Consider the following 22,897-nt stretch of genomic DNA (forward strand, 5'->3'; position numbering starts at 1 on the left):
ACCTTTAATAGAACACCGCAGACAATGCTTAGCTCCGCCCAGGACGCAACATCATTAGCAAAGCCTACTCCTTTTTCCAAGCAAGACGTGGACTCTCTTATATACTCTGTATTTAGAGTATATCAGTAAACTTCTTGATCCATACGGATAAATTGGGAAAAGAGCGTGAGTACATGTGGATTTACATCGCTTTTTACACACACAATTCGTTGAAGGCACAGACGTTAGAATTGAAGGCGTCAGGGCAGCTTCATCATTCAGGACAGCGTGCTACTTTGTAAGATATGTAAAGCTTAGTCATGCTATTGTTAGAGAATTAATGTAGAAGGTCAACATAGCTAAGTAGTAAAAAACAAACTTACAGTTTTCCCGCGCTACTTAACGAACTGAAAGTCCCTTGAAAGTGTTTTTAAAGTAGCTTCTACAGTAATTTCCCAAAAAGACTGGTGCATGAATTTATTGAAATGTATTGCTATACGACATGTATGGAGATGTTCGTCTCCATTGTGTTCTGCTATTTGTTTTCAAGATTTTCACATCTTAAACCCGTGTGAAATTGTATTGATGGTAGGTAAATCGTTTGTTACTGGAGCAGGAGTTGGGTATCGTGGAAGAAACATTAAAAAAAAAAAAAAAAAAATGGAGCTTCCAGCCTTTGTTTGTGAACTGATTTTTATCAATTTCTCAGTGCTGACAGTGCGTCCGCGTATTAGTTTATAATAAAAGTGTATTTGCTGTTGGTCCTTACCACATGCTGTAAAACAGTGGCATTACCAGTTAATAGACTATCTTTCATATGTGGGTGTGGGGGTTTTGAGCAGCAAGTTTCATGGCCCATTATAAATAGGTTTTTACTAGACTTAATCATCTCTATAAAAAATTAGTATAAGACTCACTAGTATCCCCACGCCTCATGTCCGTAGACTGTTTATAAATACAAGTAAAACGGCCAAAAACGTCATCGTTTCTTTGTCTTTGGTTTAGGGTCAGAATTAGCATTACATTAATTCAACACAAGCCCTTACCGCAAAAGATGTGTATACGTTCATACAATACATACATACACACGGAAACACAAATTTGGAGGAAAAAAAATTGTAAGGAGCCAAGATTATCTTTGCCAGATTATAAAATCACTTACTCTGTTACATTTTGGATCTGCATATACATTCTCTAGTAACAATCATTCTTATGTTCATTTGCTGTTTAACTTGGTGCCAAGTATGACAGATCACAGCACAATGGTATCAAATTTTTTAGATTTGTTTGGTGGTTAAAATTCTTTCGTCAATAATTCAAATATATTGCTGATGTATGTAGTGGTCTACTCTTAAAATAATTATATCACTTGGAGGAGCATATAGTAATTAGCAAACACACAAAAAATGAAGTTGGTACCTTGTGTTACCGCTAAGACAGAAATACTGTTTTAAGGCAATAAGTACACTCACCATAAAATTTAATAGGAACACTTGTACATCTACTCATTTGTACAGATATACAGTCAACCAGTCATGTAGTAGCACCACAGTGCATAAAATCATGCAAATACCAGTAAAGAGCTTCAGCTAATGTTAATATCAAACATCAGTATAGAGGAAAATGTGATCTCTGTGACATGGATGTTGGCACCAGATGGGCCGTTTTAAGTATTTTAAAAATAATTTAAGACAACTGTGGGTACTCATTAGCTACTACATGGTTTAATTTGAAAAATAACATATATTGTCAATTTAGGGCCTTTTTACACCTGGTCACTTCATGTTTTCTCTGATCAGATAGCTATCTGATTTGTTAAAACTGTTCCATTTACATTAGGCCACATAAATGCGTCTTGGTGAATCGGATATCAATCTGATCTTTTTACTCCCACCCAAAATGCAAATATATTTTACCTCATTTCCGGGGTAATGGAAATGGAACATGCTTTGGTGTGTGCGGTTGCTACAAAAAAAAAGCATTTACTGTTTGCTGCATTTTCGCTGGCATTTTAAGACCCAATGAGACACCTGGGTGAAAGAACGGAGCCAGCACTGGTAGGAAAACATATTTGTTTCTGGCACGATGCACGACTTGTGAGTCACCTGCGAGTGACATACGTCCGTTTGGGAGGAGTATAGCGCTGATGCATGTGGCTTAAGCAACCACATGCATTTATACCTGTTCAGTTTCATCTGAAATGCGTCCCCGACCATCTCCTGAAGTGGTTTTAACGATCGGATTTATATCCGTCTCGAAACCGTTTCGGAGGGCATTTACACCTTAAACAGTATTTAAACAGTACAAAATTCTCTAACTAAGCAAGATAGTTACCAGCTTTCTAGTGACATTCAAATCAAATCGAATTTTATTTGTCACATACAGTCATGAAACTCACTGACACTCATTGACAAGAAACTCACTGCACCTAACAGAATCTGTAATTGAATAGATATATAGCTTTCTCCATTGTAATAAATAATTGATGAGGTTCTGATATGTTTGTTAAGCTGGACTTACTCTGTTTAGTTTCAGTGGCCTTGGGGAATTCGGATTTCAGTGTAAAGAGGTTTTAACTCTAAAGTTGTGTATGCCGATATTCAGACTGCAACTACTGTCTTGTGCATTGTTAAACACCAATGTTTTACCTGAAATTACTAAACTTTTTTCTGATCCCAGTTTTTAGTATTCTCATCTCTTCTACATTGTACTGTTTGCATATCACCTGGCATATTGCCCTTTTTTAACCATGAAAAAAGCACAGGTTGAGTATTAGACACTAGCGCCTTCCTAGGAACATATAAACAATACCTTTACTGCCACATTGCTCCCTCATTCCATGATTCCTTTCTGAAACCAGTGAAACCTAAGAACACTTAACTACTGATATTGAAGCAAGCATATCTAGTCAAGATGGTACTCAATGCACCGACAAACAACTCTCAGATTAGAATATCTGATTTATTGAGAGGACTATGGCCCAAAGGAACAATGCTGGGTACCTGCATATTACATCCTCAAACTCCATCTCCTCGAGCACACTGCGGCCTACAAACATGGCCATCACAAGGTACAACCACCAGCACTACACAGCACTTCGACATTCACAGTCTCCAGAGTTCTAATAACACACATTAGTTCACACGAACTTTGTGAAGTAACGCTCAGTTTGCCTTATCTGGACTTACTGAGCATTTTGTTTGTTTATTGCTATCTGTAAAACAGTAAATTCAATAATAAATATAGGCAATGATTAAAGGGGCCAAGCACGATATGGCCCCAGGCATTGAAAATAAGCTACTGGGACTAAGCACTTGTTCCCTAGAGGTTAAACTGAATTTGATTGAAAAATATTAAGACATTAGTAAGATATCGTTGCAGATTAACCAAAATCTTGTTGCCAACTTTAGGACATGTTGCTAAATATATAGGACAATTTTAGTGCCATCTGACCCTACTCAGAAGAATCACATTTCTATGACTATCAGCATTTGGAGTCAGAGGCAATAGAAATAAACACCAGATACTTAAACAAGAACAAAAACTAGGTAAAAGCAGGAACTTGAAAAAAGATAAGCTTGACAAAGACAAGACAAAAAGGGATGCCAAGGAAAGAACCAAATAGCTGTTCTCATTAGACATAAATATGATTCGGGTGCTTGTGATGTCGTAATTGTAGAGGCTGATGGGTAAAATACTGACAATGACACTGTCCCTTTTTAAAGCACAATGAGCATGGCGAGGCCAAATGGGGGAGTGCAATCCTTAATCAAGCACAGCCTTGATCCAGTCTAACTGCTTTTGGTTCTTCCATATTTGCTTGTTCAGTCCCAACATACTGCTATGTGTCTGTTGCATTCACAGTGGGCCTGAAAGTGTTGTGTCAGGTATTGGAGTTGGATGCAGATACAATTGCAGATAAATAAGCATACACTAGGTATCTGACCAAGACCAACAAGCACCAGATAAAAGCAGGAAGAAAATGATCTTCAGAGACAAAAGGCAAAGAGTGCTAATAAAGGTGGAACTTAAATACTTATACTCATTTGTGAGTCTTTGCTTCTTCTCTGAGTGTTGGCCATGAAACCTTCTACTGCTCTGCAAATACATGTACATAAATATTTCATTTCAGCTCAGTACTGAAAAATTTCATTTCAGATTCAAATTTTGTCATATACATAATCATACACAGTATGGCATGTAGTAAAATGCTTTTTATGACTGCCCTTGTTGTCTAAAAATAGTTAGGTAGATTGTTATAAAAAGTAGATTTAGAAAATTATAATTAACACTAAGATCAGATTTAAAAAAAAGGTTGTACAGTTGCACTTTATGTGGCTAGGACAACTTACTAAGTGCTTAGCTCTGACTTTGTTTTATGTAGCACCATGGTCCTGGAGAAACAATGTCTCATTTCACTGTGTATTACAACAGCTATATATGGTTGAAATGACAATAAAAGCTTCATGACTTGACTTGAAAATAGAATATAAATATTCTTGTATAAAACTTGGCATTTTCAATAAAGTGGCAAAGAGATTAAAAGGGAAAATAAGTAGTTATATAAATATAAAATAGTATAGCATATGAAATACAGTTATATAAAATGATTATTATTATTATTATTATTATTATTATTATTATTATTATTATTATTATTATTATTATTATTATTATTATTATTATTATTATTATATTGTTCTAAAGTACAAAACATACAATGTAGAGCAATTTTCAAACTAAGATGGATAAAAAAAAACTTCGGCTGAGGTTGTGGGTGCCAAGTCCAGAATATCCAAGTCCATGCTGTAGCTGTTCTCCTGGTTGACAGCCAAAATGGCCTGCGCAAAGAAGCTCCTTCTCTTTCTCTGTCTGTGCCCTCAAAGAATGGCTGGGATCCTGACCTTTGTCCAGCACCGCTCACTGCAAATAGACTGCAGGTCATGGAGATAATTGAAAATGGCTAAATCACTTAGCTGATTGCATCAATCTCTAAAGAGCTTGTCTATCCTGCTTGGTGCTATTTCCAAACCAGGCTGTGGTGATTTTTGCCAGGATGCTCTCAGTGGTGCAGGTGTAGAAGGTGCTTAGCACCTGAGAGGGTAGTTGAAAGTCCTTTAAAGCTTCTAAGACGGTAAATTAGCTGCCGAGCCTTCTTCACCAGGGTGTTGTAAAAGAACCATGACAGGTCCTAAGTGTCAACACTTAGCTGCTGGGGTTGTGTTGATCATAAGTGGTTGGTAGTTACACTCCTGCTTCACCATCAAACTTGTATGTCTTGCTGATGTTCCTTTAGTGATGAGGGTAAGGGAGGATGAGACATGTTTGCCCACTTGTACTGCTTCTGGTCTATTTGTCAGGAAGTTAACACAGGGACAGGCTGAGTCCCAGGACCTCCGATTTAGAGGTGAGTATGGAGGGAATTATGGTGTTGAATGCTGTACTACTTTCAGAATACTATCAGAAGTGACTGGATGTGAAGTACAAAAGTTACTCAGTGAACTGCTGAACTCCTCTAGGACAAGACTGATGTCTGGAACTGTGTACAGAATGTTTGATTGTGTACTAAATAATTACATTTTAAATTGTATTTCAGCTCATTTAAAGGCTGAAGTAAGATCAGTATGAATACAATTGCAAGATTGTTGCTGCTACTGCTGCCTCTCCACTTTTGCACTTTATCTGACATGGTAAGTGCTTGTTTGGTCCTGTATTGTATTAGCAATTATGTGTACAGTTTAGATTTTTAATGAAAAATGATTAAAGATTAACTAAACTTTTAAATAAACTGAATTTTTCACAGAAACTACTTTACAGAGAAAGAAGAGGAACACGCAGCTATAAAGGTGATTCTTCCCTTTCAACTTTGAATTCTTTATACTTGAACTACACCTTTTGCAATAATACTAAGGCAGTGTTTGCTAACGGTCTTTTATTATGAATTTTTTGTTCAAATTAGATCTGATAAGCCTCTGAAAGAAACATTAGATATGTATGTAGCTATAGTTTTATGAACCTCATATAGTTGCCAGGTTGCCTATATACCTTCTTGTACATATACCCTCATATGCTGAGGTCTTCCTGGAATACGATGCTGAGGTCTGAACTGAGTTTGATTGACAAGGAAAAAAGGTGGTTATCCTGTGTGGTGAACCATAGTTATATATACAATTAACATTCTCATCAAAGTGCCATCCACATATGCGTGTTTTTGGTCAAAGTCAGTTTACTGTATGTTTAAATACTGAAAGATATTGAGTACAGGTGATGTTTGCTTCTTGATTGATTTAATTTTTAGATTTAAAAAATTTTCTAGACCTTAATGGGAACTGCACTTTATTAAAATCTGTTTGTAAAGGTCCTAATGTATTCATTAATTCTTTAATTTGGTTATGATTTCTTATAGTGCTATATTTTTATATTAATAATTGATTGGTTCCCTTTTGAAGGAACTTGATGCTGTGTAATGGCTGATGCTATGAGAATTCTGATGATTGTCCTGTTTGTCTAACGCTAGGGGAAAAAGAAGATATACAATATCTCACAGAAGTGAGTACACCCCTAACATTTTTGACATCACGGAGCTGGTGGAAGTTAGATATCTTATGCTCCTCCACCTTCCATTTGTGGATGCCCCACAGATGCTCAATAGGGTTTAGGTCTGGAGACATGCTTGGCCAGTCCAACACCTTTACCCTCAGCTTCTTTAGTAAGGCAGCGGTCTTCTTGAAGGTGTGTTTGAGATCGTTATCATGTTGGAATTCTGCCCTGCAGACCAGCCTCCAAAGGGAGGAGATTATGCTCTGCTTCAGTATGTCACAGTACATGTTGGCTTTCATGGTTCCCTCAATGAACTGTAGCTCCCCAGTGCAGGCAGCACTCATGCAGCCCCAGACCATGACACTCCTCCCACTATGCTTGATGACCAGGTTGCACTCCTCACCTGGTTGCCGCCACAAATGCTTGATACCATCTGAACCATATAAGTTTATCTTGGTTTCATCAGACCACAGGAAATGGTCCCAGTAATGTCCTTAGTCTGCTTGTTTGTGGGCTTTCTTGTGCACCATCTTTAGAAGAGGCTTCCTTCTGGGACAACAGCCATACAGACCAATTTGATGCAGTGTGTGGCGTATGGTATGAGCACTGACAGGTTGACCCCCCACCTCGTCGACCTCTGCAGCAATGCTGGCAGCATTTGTACGTCTATATTCCAAACACAACCTTTGGATGTGACTCTGACCACGTGCACTCAACTCCTTTGGTCGACCATGGCGAGGCCTGTTCTGAGTGGAACCTGTCCTGTTAAACCACTGTATGGTCCTATGCCATCTTTATGTAGAGCAACAATTCTTTTTTTTTCAGATCCTCAGAGAGTTCTTTGCCATGAGGTGCCATGTTGAACATCCGGTGACCATTGTGAGAGAGAGAGAATGATAACACCAAATTTAACACATCTGCTTCCTTTTCACACCTAAAACCTTGTAACACTAACGAGACACATACCAGGGAGAGAAAATGGCTAATTGGGCCCAGTTTGGACATTTTCACCTAGAGGTGTACTCATATATATATATGTGCAAGCCATTTTAACTGTGCATGCATGCCCCCACTGGATGTTTGTTTAGGAGAGGGGAATGTGCAGTCAGCCCTTCAGGGAGCTGGCTGAGTGCATTGCAATAGATTTCCTCTGCACAATGTCCACTCCTGCTTGGCCTGTCTCTTGTGGCCCAGATAACGTGTCTGCCGAGGCAGTGCGCCAGCTTTGATCAGGGGGTTCAGAGGTCAGGTTAGCAGAAGTGGAACATATCTGATACTGTAGAAGTACTCTGATATCCCCACTTTGGTTTCCGGAGCTCACTCTATGAGTTCTCTCAATCTGAATGAGGATGCAATGTTGTCCGCATTGGACTACAAGGACATCAGTGTGTATGATGATTTTCACTACAATCTGTGGCATACAAAATGTTTTTGGAGGTGGTTATGCATGCTGTTACTAAGCTTAGAGTTTTACGCTCTGAGCTTGAAGACCGCTAACTAACCTCAGGCCACACTCCAACTCCATGCAAACATGTCTATCTGTTTTGGAAGCTGTAACAGGGATTCTCTGGTCTTTAAACAGCACCTGGCACACTGGATAGCAGCAGCCATTACTAAGTGCTATGAGGCATGCAGTGTTGTGAAGGGAATGAGATGCTGTGTCACTGGCCACACCGTGGGCTTCTACTTACGCTTCCTTCAGACAAATATAAGCTGGAGTAATGTGATGTAGATGCCCGTCTTTGTACCTGCTGTCGCATAACCACTTCATCATGTATCCTTACCATTTAATTGTCATGTGTCTGAGCCATTAAATTGTCATTTGTGCACATAGAATATCAGACACAATTTCCTCTAAGAAGTGGTCCCATAGTATCAGACCTGATGCAGCATATTGTTCTCTTCTCAGGGAAGCAGGTTACATACATAACCTGCTGTAGTTTTCTGCTCTTGACAAAAAGAAGAAGTATAAAGAACATAACAGCACCCCTGCTGGGCCTGCTGTGAGTTCTCCTGGTTAATCTATCAAGCCGTTTCTCCTCATTATTATTAGACTTATTAAATTTGAAAAGCTTGCCTAATTAATTGAATTTCTTTCTTCTGATTGTCATGTGCACACTTAACCTCAGTAGATTAACTGATAAGCTATTGATAGATATTTAATAGTGACAAAATATTTACTGGATTTGATCGAGGTATTTATTGCTGTCAGCACTCTGTCCACACTTCCTAGTTTGCTACATTACTTCCAGGTTGGCGGCCATCTTGGATTTTCACTTTCAGTACAGCGGCCATTTTAGTTGTTAGGCACTATATAAGGACGCTGCTTTCACATGGTTCCTTGCCAGATGGGAATCTCAGCTTGCTCTGTGCAGTGTGATTCATCCTGTCTTGTTCCTGTTCTGCCCTGCCTGGCTTGACTCTGTTTACTTCTGTGTTCTTGCCTGCCCTGCATGACCCTGCCTGCCTGTGTACCGGATTATTGGACTGTTTTTCACTCAGTGTTTTCATACACACCTGGCCTGTATTCTTTGCCTGTGTACCGGATTATTTGACCGTTTTTCACTCTGTGTTTCCATACACGCCTGTCCTGTATTCTTTGCCTGTCTGTGTACTGGATTACAGACTGGTCTTTATGCTGTTTGCCTCCCTTGCCTGATTATTTTGTCAAGCTCATTAAAGATTTTATTATTTACATCGGCATTCTGCATTTGAGTCCTCCCTTCCGGCCCACCCTGACATATTGCTAATACTACAAAAATGAAATCATCAATGTCTAGGCACAATATTGAAGGTCTAGGCAAAGTCTTACTATGTCTGGTAATTAGACAGGGGTAAAATCAAATTAAGTTACTGTACAACACTACACTACAAACTAGGGCTGGGTGATAAAACGATAACGATATGTATCGCGATAGACACGTGATCAATAGAGATATAAAATGTGCTCGATAAGACATTCGATATTTTTTATTCTTCGTCGGAAGAAAAATGAAGTTGCAAAGCAAGTTTGGTTACATTCACAAAGGTCGCTCTCTGGTAACCTAGCAACTTGGGGATTGACACTCTAACAGCCAATCATGTAACAGTATCACGTTTGGTTACGCCATATCGTTGTCTCGTGCTGGTGCTGCATTCCTCTTCAGTAACCGGTGACTGATAAGCAGAAAATGAGCACCTCAGCGAGCAAGGAAATTGTAAATAAAAGAGGAAAATCAGCTCTCCAGTATGGCAGTTGTTTGGATATTATAACTAGGCCTGAAACGTTTTCCTCGTTTGAAAAATTAATTTTAAAGCTCACGTCACGTTCTTGTGCAATTATTTTGTGTGTGTGCGCGCACGCACGTGTGTGTGATGCGCTTACGTAAAAAAGCGGAAGGAGGTGCGGGGAGTTAGCGGTTTTTTGATTTGAGTGAGCGTGCGGGCTGCAAAATGGAAGGGCGCGATAACAATGGCAATGAGCAAAGAGAGGAAACAAACAGGAGAAAACAACAGAAAATGTCCAAGTTTTGGGACACTATTAGAGCGTCTGTTTTCAGCAGCAGGAAACATTTCTTCAAAGTGCAGTGGAAGCCTCAATTCTGAGCATGTTGATACCTTTTTTCGTTGCAATCACATGCTCCTTTAAAGACTTTTAAAGCACACATGATGTGTGTGAGAGAGAGAGAGAGAGAGAGAGAGAGAGAGAGAGAAAGAGAGACACATATATATACCTAAAGCACTCGGTGTGAAACCATGAAATGGCCTCTAGGTCAAGTTCCTGTCCATGTTTTTTGCCTCTTAAATACCACAAAGCATTCCAAATTAGACAGTAAATGATTGTTATGGCTGAGCTGTAGATTTTGAATCTTTTAGTTCTGAAAGTTAAGTTGCATGACTTAAAGGCAGTATTTTTGTATTATTATTATGTTGGCTTTGTAGAAACCAACATTCTGATTTCTGTTATAAGCGTATTATTATTATTATTATTATTATTATTATTAGATTTCTGTTATAAGCTTATTATTATTATTATTATTATTATTATTATTAGACAAAAATTTATTACAAAAAATGCGGCCTAGGGCGTTCGAGCCACATGCACCAAATTCGGATATGTCGTAGACCCTGGTCTGAAGTTTGTTGCTTCAATTTTTCTAAGAGATCGGAATTCCGGCATTCCCGGTACGGAAGCTCAAAGTGGCCTTTTTTCCCATAGACTTCCATTATAAACTTTTGAGGTTTATGACTCGGCAAGTTTTCGAGCGATTTACACGGAACTCGGACAGGTTCTTTAGGACCTTACTCCGGACGAAGTTTTTATTTCGGACTTCCGACGGTTTTCCAGTAGTCGACGATCGAACATCCCATAGACTTGAATGGGCAATTCCGAAAATTCCTCTAAGCTTTCACACACACAGCGTGTGCAGAGCTCAGGCATGGCTTCTCTCTCTGTGATACACGCAGTATAATAATAAGTAGAATCCCATAATGACTGCAGTATTGACATGAAATGTCCAAACCCTCCAGTGGCACCCCACCGGATATTCTGGTGACGTCACTCGACACCACGTGACGTCACGTGTAGCCCCGCCCCCAAAACAAGCGAAATCAAAAATTTACACAACATGGACATGTGACATATTAAAACACTCAGCACAATGAGGGGAACTGCCCCACGGGTATTCTGGTCACATCACGTGACGTCACGTGTAGCCACGCCCCCAAAACAAGCGATATCAAAAATTTGCACAACATGGACATGTGACATATCAAAACAGTCAGCACATTGAGGGGAACTGCCCCACGGGTATTCTGGTCACGTCACGTGACGTCACGTGATGTCACATGTAGCCCCGCACCAAAAACAAGCAAAATTAAAAATTTGCACAACATGGACATGTGACATATTAAAACACTCAGCACATTGAGGGGAACTGCCCCACGGGTATTCTGGTCATGTCACGTGACGTCACGTGTAGCCCCGCCCCCAAAACAAGCGAAATTAAAGATTTGCACAACATGGACATGTGACATATCAAAACACTCAGCACAATGAAGGGAACTGCCCCACGGGTATTCGGATCACGTCACATGCTCATGGCCGATCACCTCCAAAAGTATAAGCTTTCACAATCTTTCTGTCCACTCGCCTCCAAAATGCACCGGCCTTTGCGAATATTTGCACCATCAAAGCCAACATCAAAGTTTGTCTCGACGAACTTATTATTAATGGTGCTTGCAAAGCATCATTATTGTTATTCTGCATACTTATTATTATTATTATTATTATTATTATTATTATTATTATTATTATTATTAATGGTGCTTGCAAAGCATCATTATTGTTATTCTACATACTTATTAATGTGCTTGCTAAAGCACATTCTTATTCCCTTGCATACTTATTATTAATGTGCTTGCAAAGCACATTCTTATTCTCTTGCATACTTATTATTATTATTATTATTATTATTATTATTATTATTAATGTGCTTGCAAAGCACATTCTTATTCTCTTGCATACTTATTATTAATGTGCTTGCTAAAGAACATTCTTATTCTCTTGCATACTTATTATTATTATTATTATTATTATTATTATTATTATTATTATTATTATTATTAATGTGCTTGCAAAGCACATTCTTATTCTCTTGCATACTTATTATTATTATTATTATTATTATTATTATTATTATTATGCATCTTCTTCCGGACACTTTTTCTGCGCGTATCTTGTCCTGCAGCTTTTGCACCTTAAGAACCATATTGCAATATAAAGAAGCCACATCTCAGTTACACAACATAAAACACTCAGCACGATGAGGGGAACTGACATCACGTGTAGCCCCGCCCCCAAAATAAGCGAAATCAAAAATTTAGCACAACATGGACATGTCATATATCAAAACACTCAGCACAATGAAGGGAACTGACGTCACGTGCAAGCACATTCACATGTTCTTTAGGAAATGTACAGTTCTAGTTATTATTATTCTTCCGGATACTTTTTCGGCACGTAACTTGTCCCGCAGCTTTTGTCCTAGACCCATAAATGAGTTGTCAAATCGACCGGCTCATTGAGGAGAGGTGTGCTGTGGTTTTTATAAGCGATCGGAATTCCAGACAAAAGAGGGCAGCAGACACCAGTGAATCTGTGTAAAGGTCTTTATTATAGCTTGTTGCTATATTTCACAGTGAGCTTCAGTTTCATTTCATATATATATATATATATATATATATATATATATATATATATATATATATATATATATATATATATATATATACATTGTGGGATCGCCCCCTATTTTCATGATTTTCGTTTGACGGCTCAGTGTAGTTTTTTAAGCCTCCTAGGACAAGTGAGAGCCGAAACAAAGGACGGAAGTGCTGTGTGTTTCGGTCAGAAACGCATTTTGGATTAAAGCGTTTTGGATTAAAAGGCTTAGATATTCCAGTTCCTTAGACTCTTGGGGATTTTTTACAAGCATTTGTTTTGGAAAATATTATCCCAGTGAAGAAAGGTAAGCGCCGCCTATTTCCGGTGACTATCAACTTGGATTAAATTAGTATGATGGCTATAAATAATATTATGCTTTGTGTGTGGGCTTAATAAAATCCCGAGAGTCTAAGCTTTCAAACAATATAACATTTAACCGTGTATTTAATGCTTTAAAAAATGTTGTTTCTGCCATTTGTATAACTTTTTTCCTTTTTTTACCTTTATAACTTTTTTTATGCCATTTTTCACCTATCAGTGTAGTTTTTATAATTTTTATTTCACTTTAAACTAATGTCCTTTTAAGAACAGCAACGGCTCTTTTAAGAGCCACCCATTAATTAAAATTAAGCACATTTTTTCTTTGTCTCCTCACATTACATAATTATTTTGTAAACATATGACACGTATATCACAAAGAATGATAAGAATGACTTTAATATAATAAAGCTTGGGTATTGTTAGCCGCGCCATTCTTCACATTAGTGAATTAATACATAAAATTATTATTATTATTATTATTATATTATTATTCCGGACACTTTTCGGCACGTAACTTGTCCCGCAGCTTTTGTCCTAGACCCATAAATGAGGTGTCAAATCGACCGGCTCATTGAGGAGAGGTGTGCTATCTATTTTGTAAGCGATCAGAATTGTAGAATTCCCAGTATGGAAGTTCAAAGGGGTGTTTTTTCCCCAAAGACTTGAATGGGGAATCTCTCTGTAGATGTGCTAACATCCAAAAGAGGGCAGCAGACACCAGTGAATCTGTGTAAAGGTCTTTAATTAAAGCTTGTTGCTATATTTCACAGTGAGCTTCAGTTTCATTTCATATATATATATTGTGGGATCGCCCCTATTTTCATGATTTTCGTTTGATTCGTTAGGCCCTGGACTACAAATCTGACGGCTCAGTGTATTTTTTTAAGCCTCCTAGGACAAGTGAGAGCCGAAAACAAAGGACGGACGTGCTGTGTGTTTCGGTCAGAAATGCATTTTGGATTAAAGCGTTTTGGATTAAAAGGCTTACATTTTCCAGTTCCTTAGACTCTTGGGGATTTTTTACAAGCATTTGTTTTTGAAAATAAAGTGAGAGCCGAAAACAAAGGACGTAAGTGGATTGTTGTTTACAGATTTCGGCCAGAAACGCGTTTTGGATTAAAGCGTTTTGGATTAAAAGGCTTACATATTCCAGTTCCTTAGACTCTTAGGGATTTTTTACAAGCATTTGTTTTGGAAAATATTACCCCAGTGAAGAAAGGTAAGCGCCGCCTATTTCCGGTGACTATCAACTTGGATTAAATTAGTATGATGGCTATAAATCGCATTATGCTTTGTGTGTGGGCTTAATAAAATCCTGAGAGTCTAAGCTTTCAAACAATATAACATTTAACCGTGTATTTAATGCTTAAACCTAGTGGTCGCGTGCCTTGGACAGCACGGCGGTCACATTTGTTGTTTCTGCCATTTGTATAACTTTCTGTTGTTTTCAACTATCAGTGTAGTTTTTATAATTTTTATTTCACTTTAAACTAATGTCCTTTTAAGAACAGCAACGGCTCTTTTAAGAGCCACCCATTAATTAAAATTAAGCACATTTTTTCTTTGTCTCCTCACATTACATAATTATTTTGTAAACATATGACACGTATATCACAAAGAATGATAAGAATGACTTTAATATAATAAAGCTTGGGTATTGTTAGCCGCGCCATTCTTCACATTAGTGAATTAATACATAAAATTATTATTATTATTATTATTATATTATTATTCCGGACACTTTTCGGCACGTAACTTGTCCCGCAGCTTTTGTCCTAGACCCATAAATGAGGTGTCAAATCGACCGGCTCATTGAGGAGAGGTGTGCTATCTATTTTGTAAGCGATCAGAATTGTAGAATTCCCAGTATGGAAGTTCAAAGGGGTGTTTTTTCCCCAAAGACTTGAATGGGGAATCTCTCTGTAGATGTGCTAACATCCAAAAGAGGGCAGCAGACACCAGTGAATCTGTGTAAAGGTCTTTAATTAAAGCTTGTTGCTATATTTCACAGTGAGCTTCAGTTTCATTTCATATATATATATTGTGGGATCGCCCCTATTTTCATGATTTTCGTTTGATTCGTTAGGCCCTGGACTACAAATCTGACGGCTCAGTGTATTTTTTTAAGCCTCCTAGGACAAGTGAGAGCCGAAAACAAAGGACGGACGTGCTGTGTGTTTCGGTCAGAAATGCATTTTGGATTAAAGCGTTTTGGATTAAAAGGCTTACATTTTCCAGTTCCTTAGACTCTTGGGGATTTTTTACAAGCATTTGTTTTTGAAAATAAAGTGAGAGCCGAAAACAAAGGACGTAAGTGGATTGTTGTTTACAGATTTCGGCCAGAAACGCGTTTTGGATTAAAGCGTTTTGGATTAAAAGGCTTACATATTCCAGTTCCTTAGACTCTTAGGGATTTTTTACAAGCATTTGTTTTGGAAAATATTACCCCAGTGAAGAAAGGTAAGCGCCGCCTATTTCCGGTGACTATCAACTTGGATTAAATTAGTATGATGGCTATAAATCGCATTATGCTTTGTGTGTGGGCTTAATAAAATCCTGAGAGTCTAAGCTTTCAAACAATATAACATTTAACCGTGTATTTAATGCTTAAACCTAGTGGTCGCGTGCCTTGGACAGCACGGCGGTCACATTTGTTGTTTCTGCCATTTGTATAACTTTCTGTTGTTTTCAACTATCAGTGTAGTTTTTATAATTTTTATTTCACTTTAAACTAATGTCCTTTTAAGAACAGCAACGGCTCTTTTAAGAGCCACCCATTAATTAAAATTAAGCACATTTTTTCTTTGTCTCCTCACATTACATAATTATTTTGTAAACATATGACACGTATATCACAAAGAATGATAAGAATGACTTTAATATAATAAAGCTTGGGTATTGTTAGCCGCGCCATTCTTCACATTAGTGAATTAATACATAAAATTATTATTATTATTATTATTATATTATTATTCCGGACACTTTTCGGCACGTAACTTGTCCCGCAGCTTTTGTCCTAGACCCATAAATGAGGTGTCAAATCGACCGGCTCATTGAGGAGAGGTGTGCTATCTATTTTGTAAGCGATCAGAATTGTAGAATTCCCAGTATGGAAGTTCAAAGGGGTGTTTTTTCCCCAAAGACTTGAATGGGGAATCTCTCTGTAGATGTGCTAACATCCAAAAGAGGGCAGCAGACACCAGTGAATCTGTGTAAAGGTCTTTAATTAAAGCTTGTTGCTATATTTCACAGTGAGCTTCAGTTTCATTTCATATATATATATATTGTGGGATCGCCCCTATTTTCATGATTTTCGTTTGATTCGTTAGGCCCTGGACTACAAATCTGACGGCTCAGTGTATTTTTTTAAGCCTCCTAGGACAAGTGAGAGCCGAAAACAAAGGACGGACGTGCTGTGTGTTTCGGTCAGAAATGCATTTTGGATTAAAGCGTTTTGGATTAAAAGGCTTACATTTTCCAGTTCCTTAGACTCTTGGGGATTTTTTACAAGCATTTGTTTTTGAAAATAAAGTGAGAGCCGAAAACAAAGGACGTAAGTGGATTGTTGTTTACAGATTTCGGCCAGAAACGCGTTTTGGATTAAAGCGTTTTGGATTAAAAGGCTTACATATTCCAGTTCCTTAGACTCTTAGGGATTTTTTACAAGCATTTGTTTTGGAAAATATTACCCCAGTGAAGAAAGGTAAGCGCCGCCTATTTCCGGTGACTATCAACTTGGATTAAATTAGTATGATGGCTATAAATCGCATTATGCTTTGTGTGTGGGCTTAATAAAATCCTGAGAGTCTAAGCTTTCAAACAATATAACATTTAACCGTGTATTTAATGCTTAAACCTAGTGGTCGCGTGCCTTGGACAGCACGGCGGTCACATTTGTTGTTTCTGCCATTTGTATAACTTTCTGTTGTTTTCAACTATCAGTGTAGTTTTTATAATTTTTATTTCACTTTAAACTAATGTCCTTTTAAGAACAGCAACGGCTCTTTTAAGAGCCACCCATTAATTAAAATTAAGCACATTTTTTCTTTGTCTCCTCACATTACATAATTATTTTGTAAACATATGACACGTATATCACAAAGAATGATAAGAATGACTTTAATATAATAAAGCTTGGGTATTGTTAGCCGCGCCATTCTTCACATTAGTGAATTAATACATAAAATTATTATTATTATTATTATTATATTATTATTCCGGACACTTTTCGGCACGTAACTTGTCCCGCAGCTTTTGTCCTAGACCCATAAATGAGGTGTCAAATCGACCGGCTCATTGAGGAGAGGTGTGCTATCTATTTTGTAAGCGATCAGAATTGTAGAATTCTCAGTATGGAAGTTCAAAGGGGTGTTTTTTCCCCAAAGACTTGAATGGGGAATCTCTCTGTAGATGTGCTAACATCCAAAAGAGGGCAGCAGACACCAGTGAATCTGTGTAAAGGTCTTTAATTAAAGCTTGTTGCTATATTTCACAGTGAGCTTCAGTTTCATTTCATATATATATATTGTGGGATCGCCCCTATTTTCATGATTTTCGTTTGATTCGTTAGGCCCTGGACTACAAATCTGACGGCTCAGTGTATTTTTTTAAGCCTCCTAGGACAAGTGAGAGCCGAAAACAAAGGACGGACGTGCTGTGTGTTTCGGTCAGAAATGCATTTTGGATTAAAGCGTTTTGGATTAAAAGGCTTACATTTTCCAGTTCCTTAGACTCTTGGGGATTTTTTACAAGCATTTGTTTTTGAAAATAAAGTGAGAGCCGAAAACAAAGGACGTAAGTGGATTGTTGTTTACAGATTTCGGCCAGAAACGCGTTTTGGATTAAAGCGTTTTGGATTAAAAGGCTTTATTCCAGTTCCTTAGACTCTTAGGGATTTTTTACAAGCATTTGTTTTGGAAAATATTACCCCAGTGAAGAAAGGTAAGCGCCGCCTATTTCCGGTGACTATCAACTTGGATTAAATTAGTATGATGGCTATAAATCGCATTATGCTTTGTGTGTGGGCTTAATAAAATCCTGAGAGTCTAAGCTTTCAAACAATATAACATTTAACCGTGTATTTAATGCTTAAACCTAGTGGTCGCGTGCCTTGGACAGCACGGCGGTCACATTTGTTGTTTCTGCCATTTGTATAACTTTCTGTTGTTTTCAACTATCAGTGTAGTTTTTATAATTTTTTATTTCACTTTAAACTAATGTCCTTTTAAGAACAGCAACGGCTCTTTTAAGAGCCACCCATTAATTAAAATTAAGCGCATTTTTTTCTTTGTCTCCTCACATTACATAATTATTTTGTAAACATATGACACGTATATCACAAAGAATGATAAGAATGACTGTAATATAATAAAGCTTGGGTATTGTTAGACGCGCCATTCTTCACATTAGTGAATTAATACATAAAACCGCAAATGCTTTCTCGTCTTTCTAGATGGCGTAGTGGATAGCGAATCTGTTTAGCATACAGAGATTCGGGGTTCGAATCCACTGTCGGACAGTTTTTTTTCTAAAACTTTATAATAAAGGTTCATTAGTTGACATTAGTTACCACATTACTTAACGTGAACTAATAATGAGCTGCATTTCTACAGCATTTATTCATTTTGTTCATGTTAATTTCAACATGTACTAATACATTATTAGCACCGTGTTAACATTACTTAATATACTGTGAACTAACATGAACAAAGAATAAACTTTATTTTAACAATGATTACTAAATACAATAATTTATTACTCATGGTCAGTAAATGTTAGTTAATACATTACATTTGAACTAATGATCCTTATTGTAATGTGATTATATTTTTTCCCAGTAGTTAATATACTGTGAACTAACATGAACAAAGAATAAACTTTATTTTAACAAAGATTACTAAATACAATAATTTATTGCTCATGGTTAGTAAATGTTAGTTAATACATTACATTTGAACTAATGATCCTTATTGTAACGTGATTATATTTTTTCCCAGTAAAATCACTGATTGATGCTTTAGTTCAAGATCTTCATGGCGCTTGTTTCAGGAAAAGATAAATGGATGTTCAGGTGTGCTCTTTTGTTGCAGGTGCGAAACTAGTCTGCAAATATAACCATAGTAACTGTGCAGCCATACCCTAGCAACCATGTAGTGCACCTTAAGAACCATATTGCAATATAAAGAAGCCACATCTCAGTTACACAACATAAAACACTCAGCACGATGAGGGGAACTGACATCACGTGTAGCCCCACCCCCAAAATAAGCGAAATCAAAAATTTAGCACAACATGGACATGTCATATATCAAAACACTCAGCACAATGAAGGGAACTGACGTCACGTGCAAGCACATTCACATGTTCTTTAGGAAATGTACAGTTCTAGTTATTATTATTCTTCCGGATACTTTTTCGGCACGTAACTTGTCCCGCAGCTTTTGTCCTAGACCCATAAATGAGTTGTCAAATCGACCGGCTCATTGAGGAGAGGTGTGCTGTGGTTTTTATAAGCGATCGGAATTCCAGAATTCCCAGTATGGAAGCTCAAAGGGGTGTTCTTTCCCCATAGACTTGAATGGGGAATTCTTAAAATCTCTCTGTAGATGTGCTAACATCCAAAAGAGGGCAGCAGACACCAGTGAATCTGTGTAAAGGTCTTTAAAGCTTGTTGCTATATTTCACAGTTGTTAGAATTGGTGAGCTGAAGTTGTTAGAATTGGTGAGCTTCCAGTTTCATTTCATATATATATATTGTGGGATCGCCCCCCATTTTCATGATTTTCGTTTGATTCGTTAGGCTCTGGACTACAAATCTGACGCCTCAGTGTAGTTTTATAAGCCTCCTAGGACAAGTGAGAGCCGAAACAAAGGACGGAAGTGAACGTAATATTTGTGAGGCGAGCGTTTTGGATTAAAGCGTTTTGGATTAAAAGGCTTACATATTCCAGTTCCTTAGACTCTTGGGGATTTTGTTACAAGCATTTGTTCTGGAAAATATTACCCCAGTGAAGAAAGGGGCGCGTTTAATGGTAAGTGACCGACTAGACTAGCGCCGGATTAAATTAGTATGATGGCTATAAATCATATTATGCTTTGTGTGTGGGCTTAATAAAATCCTGAGAGTCTAAGCTTTCAAACAATATAACATTTAACCGTGTATTTAGAGGATTTAATGCTTAAAACTAGTGGTGGCATGCCGTGGACAGCACGGCGGTCACATATGTTGTTGTTTCTGCCATTTGTACTTTTTGTTGTTAAATTTGAACTAATGATCCTTATTGTAAGGTGATTAAATTTTTTTCCCAGTAAAATCTTTGATTGATGCTTTAATTCAAGATCTTCATTGCGCTTGTTTCAGGAAAAGATAAATGGATTTTCAGGTGTGCTCTTTTGTTGTAGGTGAGAAACTACTTTGCAAATATAACCATAGTAACTGTGTAGCCATACCCTAGCAACCATGTAGTGCACCTTAAGAACCATATTGCAATATAAAGAAGCCATATCTCAGTTACACAACATAAAACACTCAGCACAATGAGGGGAACTGGCGTCACGTTTAGCCCCGCCCCCAAAATAAGCGAAATCAAACATTTAGCACAACATGGACATGTGACATATCAAAACACTCAGCACGATGAGGGGAACTTGCCACGTGCAAGCACATTCACATTTTCTTTAGGAAATGTACTGTTCTAGTTCTTTTCTTCTTCCGGACACTTTTTCGGCGCATAACTTGTCCAGCAGCTTTTGTTCTAAACCCATGGATGGGAGGGATGTTGTAGCTCAGTGGTTAAGGTGTTGGGCTACTGATCGGAAGGTCATGGGTTCAAACCCCAGGTCCACCAAGCTGCCACTGCTGGGCCCCTGAGCAAGGCCCTTAACCCTCAGTTGCTCAGTTGTAAGTCACTCTGGATAAGGGTGTCTGCTAAATGCCGTAAATGTAAATGTAAATGTGTCAAATAGACCGGCTCATTGAGGACAGGTGTGCTATGACTTTTATAAGCGATCGGAATTAGCACAACATACACATGTCATATATCAAACCACTCAGCCCAATGAGGGGAACTGCCTCACGCGTGTTTTGGTCACGTCACTTGACGTCACGTGTAGCCCCGCCCCCAAAATAAGCGAAATCAAAAAGTTAGCACAACATAGACGTGTTATATATCAAAACACTCAGCCCCGATGAGGGGAACTGCCTCCTGCATGTTTTGGTCACGTCATGTGACGTCACGTGTAGCCCCTCCCCCAAAATAAGCGAAATCAAAAAGTTAGCCCAACATGGACATGTCGTATATCAAAACACTCAGCACGATGAGGTGAGGTTGCCACGTGCAAGCACCATTCACATTTTCTTCAGGAAATGTACCGTTCTAGTTATTATTATTATTATTATTATTGTTATTATTATTATTATTATTATTATTATTATTAGACAAATATTTATTTAAAAAAATGCGGCCTAGTGCTTTCGAGCCACATGCACCAAATTCGGATCTGTCGTAGACCCTGTTCTGAAGTTTGTTGCTATTACTTTTCTAAGCGATCGGAATTCCGGTATTTTTGGTACGGAAGCTCAAAATGGCCTTTTTTTCCTATAGACTTCCGTTATAAACTTTTGAGGTTTATATCTCGAGCGATTTACACCGACAGATTCTTTACGACCTTACTTCGGACAAAATGTTTATTTCGGAGTTCCAACGGAATTTTCGGTTTTCCCGTAGTCAACGATCGAACATCACATAGACTTGAATGGGGAATTCCGATAAGTCCTCTAAGCTCTCACACATGCAATACATCCATAATGACTGCAGTATTGACATGAAATGTCGAAACCCTCAGTAGCCACTTTTTGCCAAAAGTATTGGCATCCCACTGGGTATTCTGGTGACGTCCCTCAACACCACGTGATGTCACATGTAGCCCCTCCCCCAAAACAAGTGAAATAAAAAATTTGCACAACACAGACATGTGACATATTAAAACACTCAGCTCAATGAGGGGAACTGCCCCACGAGTATTATGGTCACGTCACATGCTCATGTCTGCTCGCCTCCAAAAGTATTTGCACCCTAGCGGTCCAGTAGCTTTCACAATCTTTCTGTCCACTTGCCTCCAAAAGTAACACTGATCCTTATGTCCACTTGCCTCCAAAAACACCGGTCTTTGTGAATACTTGCACTGTCAAAGCCAACATCAAAGTTTGTCGCGGTGAACTTTACAAATCTAGTTACTATTTATTTTAATGTATGCCTTAGTTTTGATACTTCAAAAAAGTAATTTGAAAATAATTAATGTTTTTGTTTTTGCATCTCAGAAAAGTTTTCATTTAAAACCCAGAATGTTTGACACTTAAATGTACTTAATTCTTCTCAGTTAACTTTGTCATTGTTCACAGCACAAGTACAGACAGAGAAACAATGGGTATCTAAATGTTTATTTGTGATAGAAAATATTGTAGAATGCATTGCATACTATGCATTTAAAAAATAAAAGTTCATTTTTCTAAAAAAGGAAACAAATTAGTTATTCATTTTAAGAGACCCGTCTTATTTTCTCTTGTATTTAATTAAGCAAAAATATATTTTATCCGATTAATCAATGAAATTTTATTAATCGATGAAATTTTTGGTAGAATAGGTGATTACTAAAATATTCGATAGATACAGCCCTAATTAGAAGTCTACAAAAATATACTTGAATAGTTCAACTTCAAGTATGATTAAAGTAAGAATAAATTGAGTTACTTTTTCATATCTTTGCAGGTTTTATATTTCAAACAATGTTACTGTACTGTATCAGGTTTGTGTTTTATATTACAGATGTATCTCAGTCTACCTCAGTTTTATT

At 37.7% G+C, this 22,897-nt stretch overlaps 1 protein-coding gene across 4 annotated transcripts in view; it reads left to right on the plus strand.

The window, feature by feature from the left end:
• The window catches only part of plat (plasminogen activator, tissue), a 52,180-nt gene continuing 29,283 nt past the window's right edge, over positions 1 to 22,897 (plus strand). For 2 of the 4 annotated variants that reach the window (XM_047799888.1, XM_047799891.1), the window contains exons 1-3: positions 1 to 165; positions 5,576 to 5,669; positions 5,783 to 5,825. In XM_047799888.1, coding sequence (XP_047655844.1) covers positions 5,604 to 5,669; positions 5,783 to 5,825 — 109 coding nt within the window. In that variant the 5' untranslated portion in view covers positions 1 to 165; positions 5,576 to 5,603. Of the gene's footprint in view, positions 166 to 2,839; positions 3,050 to 5,275; positions 5,387 to 5,575; positions 5,670 to 5,782; positions 5,826 to 22,897 lie in introns of those variants that run through there. The other 2 variants (XM_047799889.1, XM_047799890.1) reach the window with 2 other exon arrangements.

Source organism: Tachysurus fulvidraco, chromosome 14 (genome assembly GCF_022655615.1).
Source record: "Tachysurus fulvidraco isolate hzauxx_2018 chromosome 14, HZAU_PFXX_2.0, whole genome shotgun sequence".
NCBI classification, from domain to species: Eukaryota; Metazoa; Chordata; class Actinopteri; order Siluriformes; family Bagridae; genus Tachysurus; species Tachysurus fulvidraco.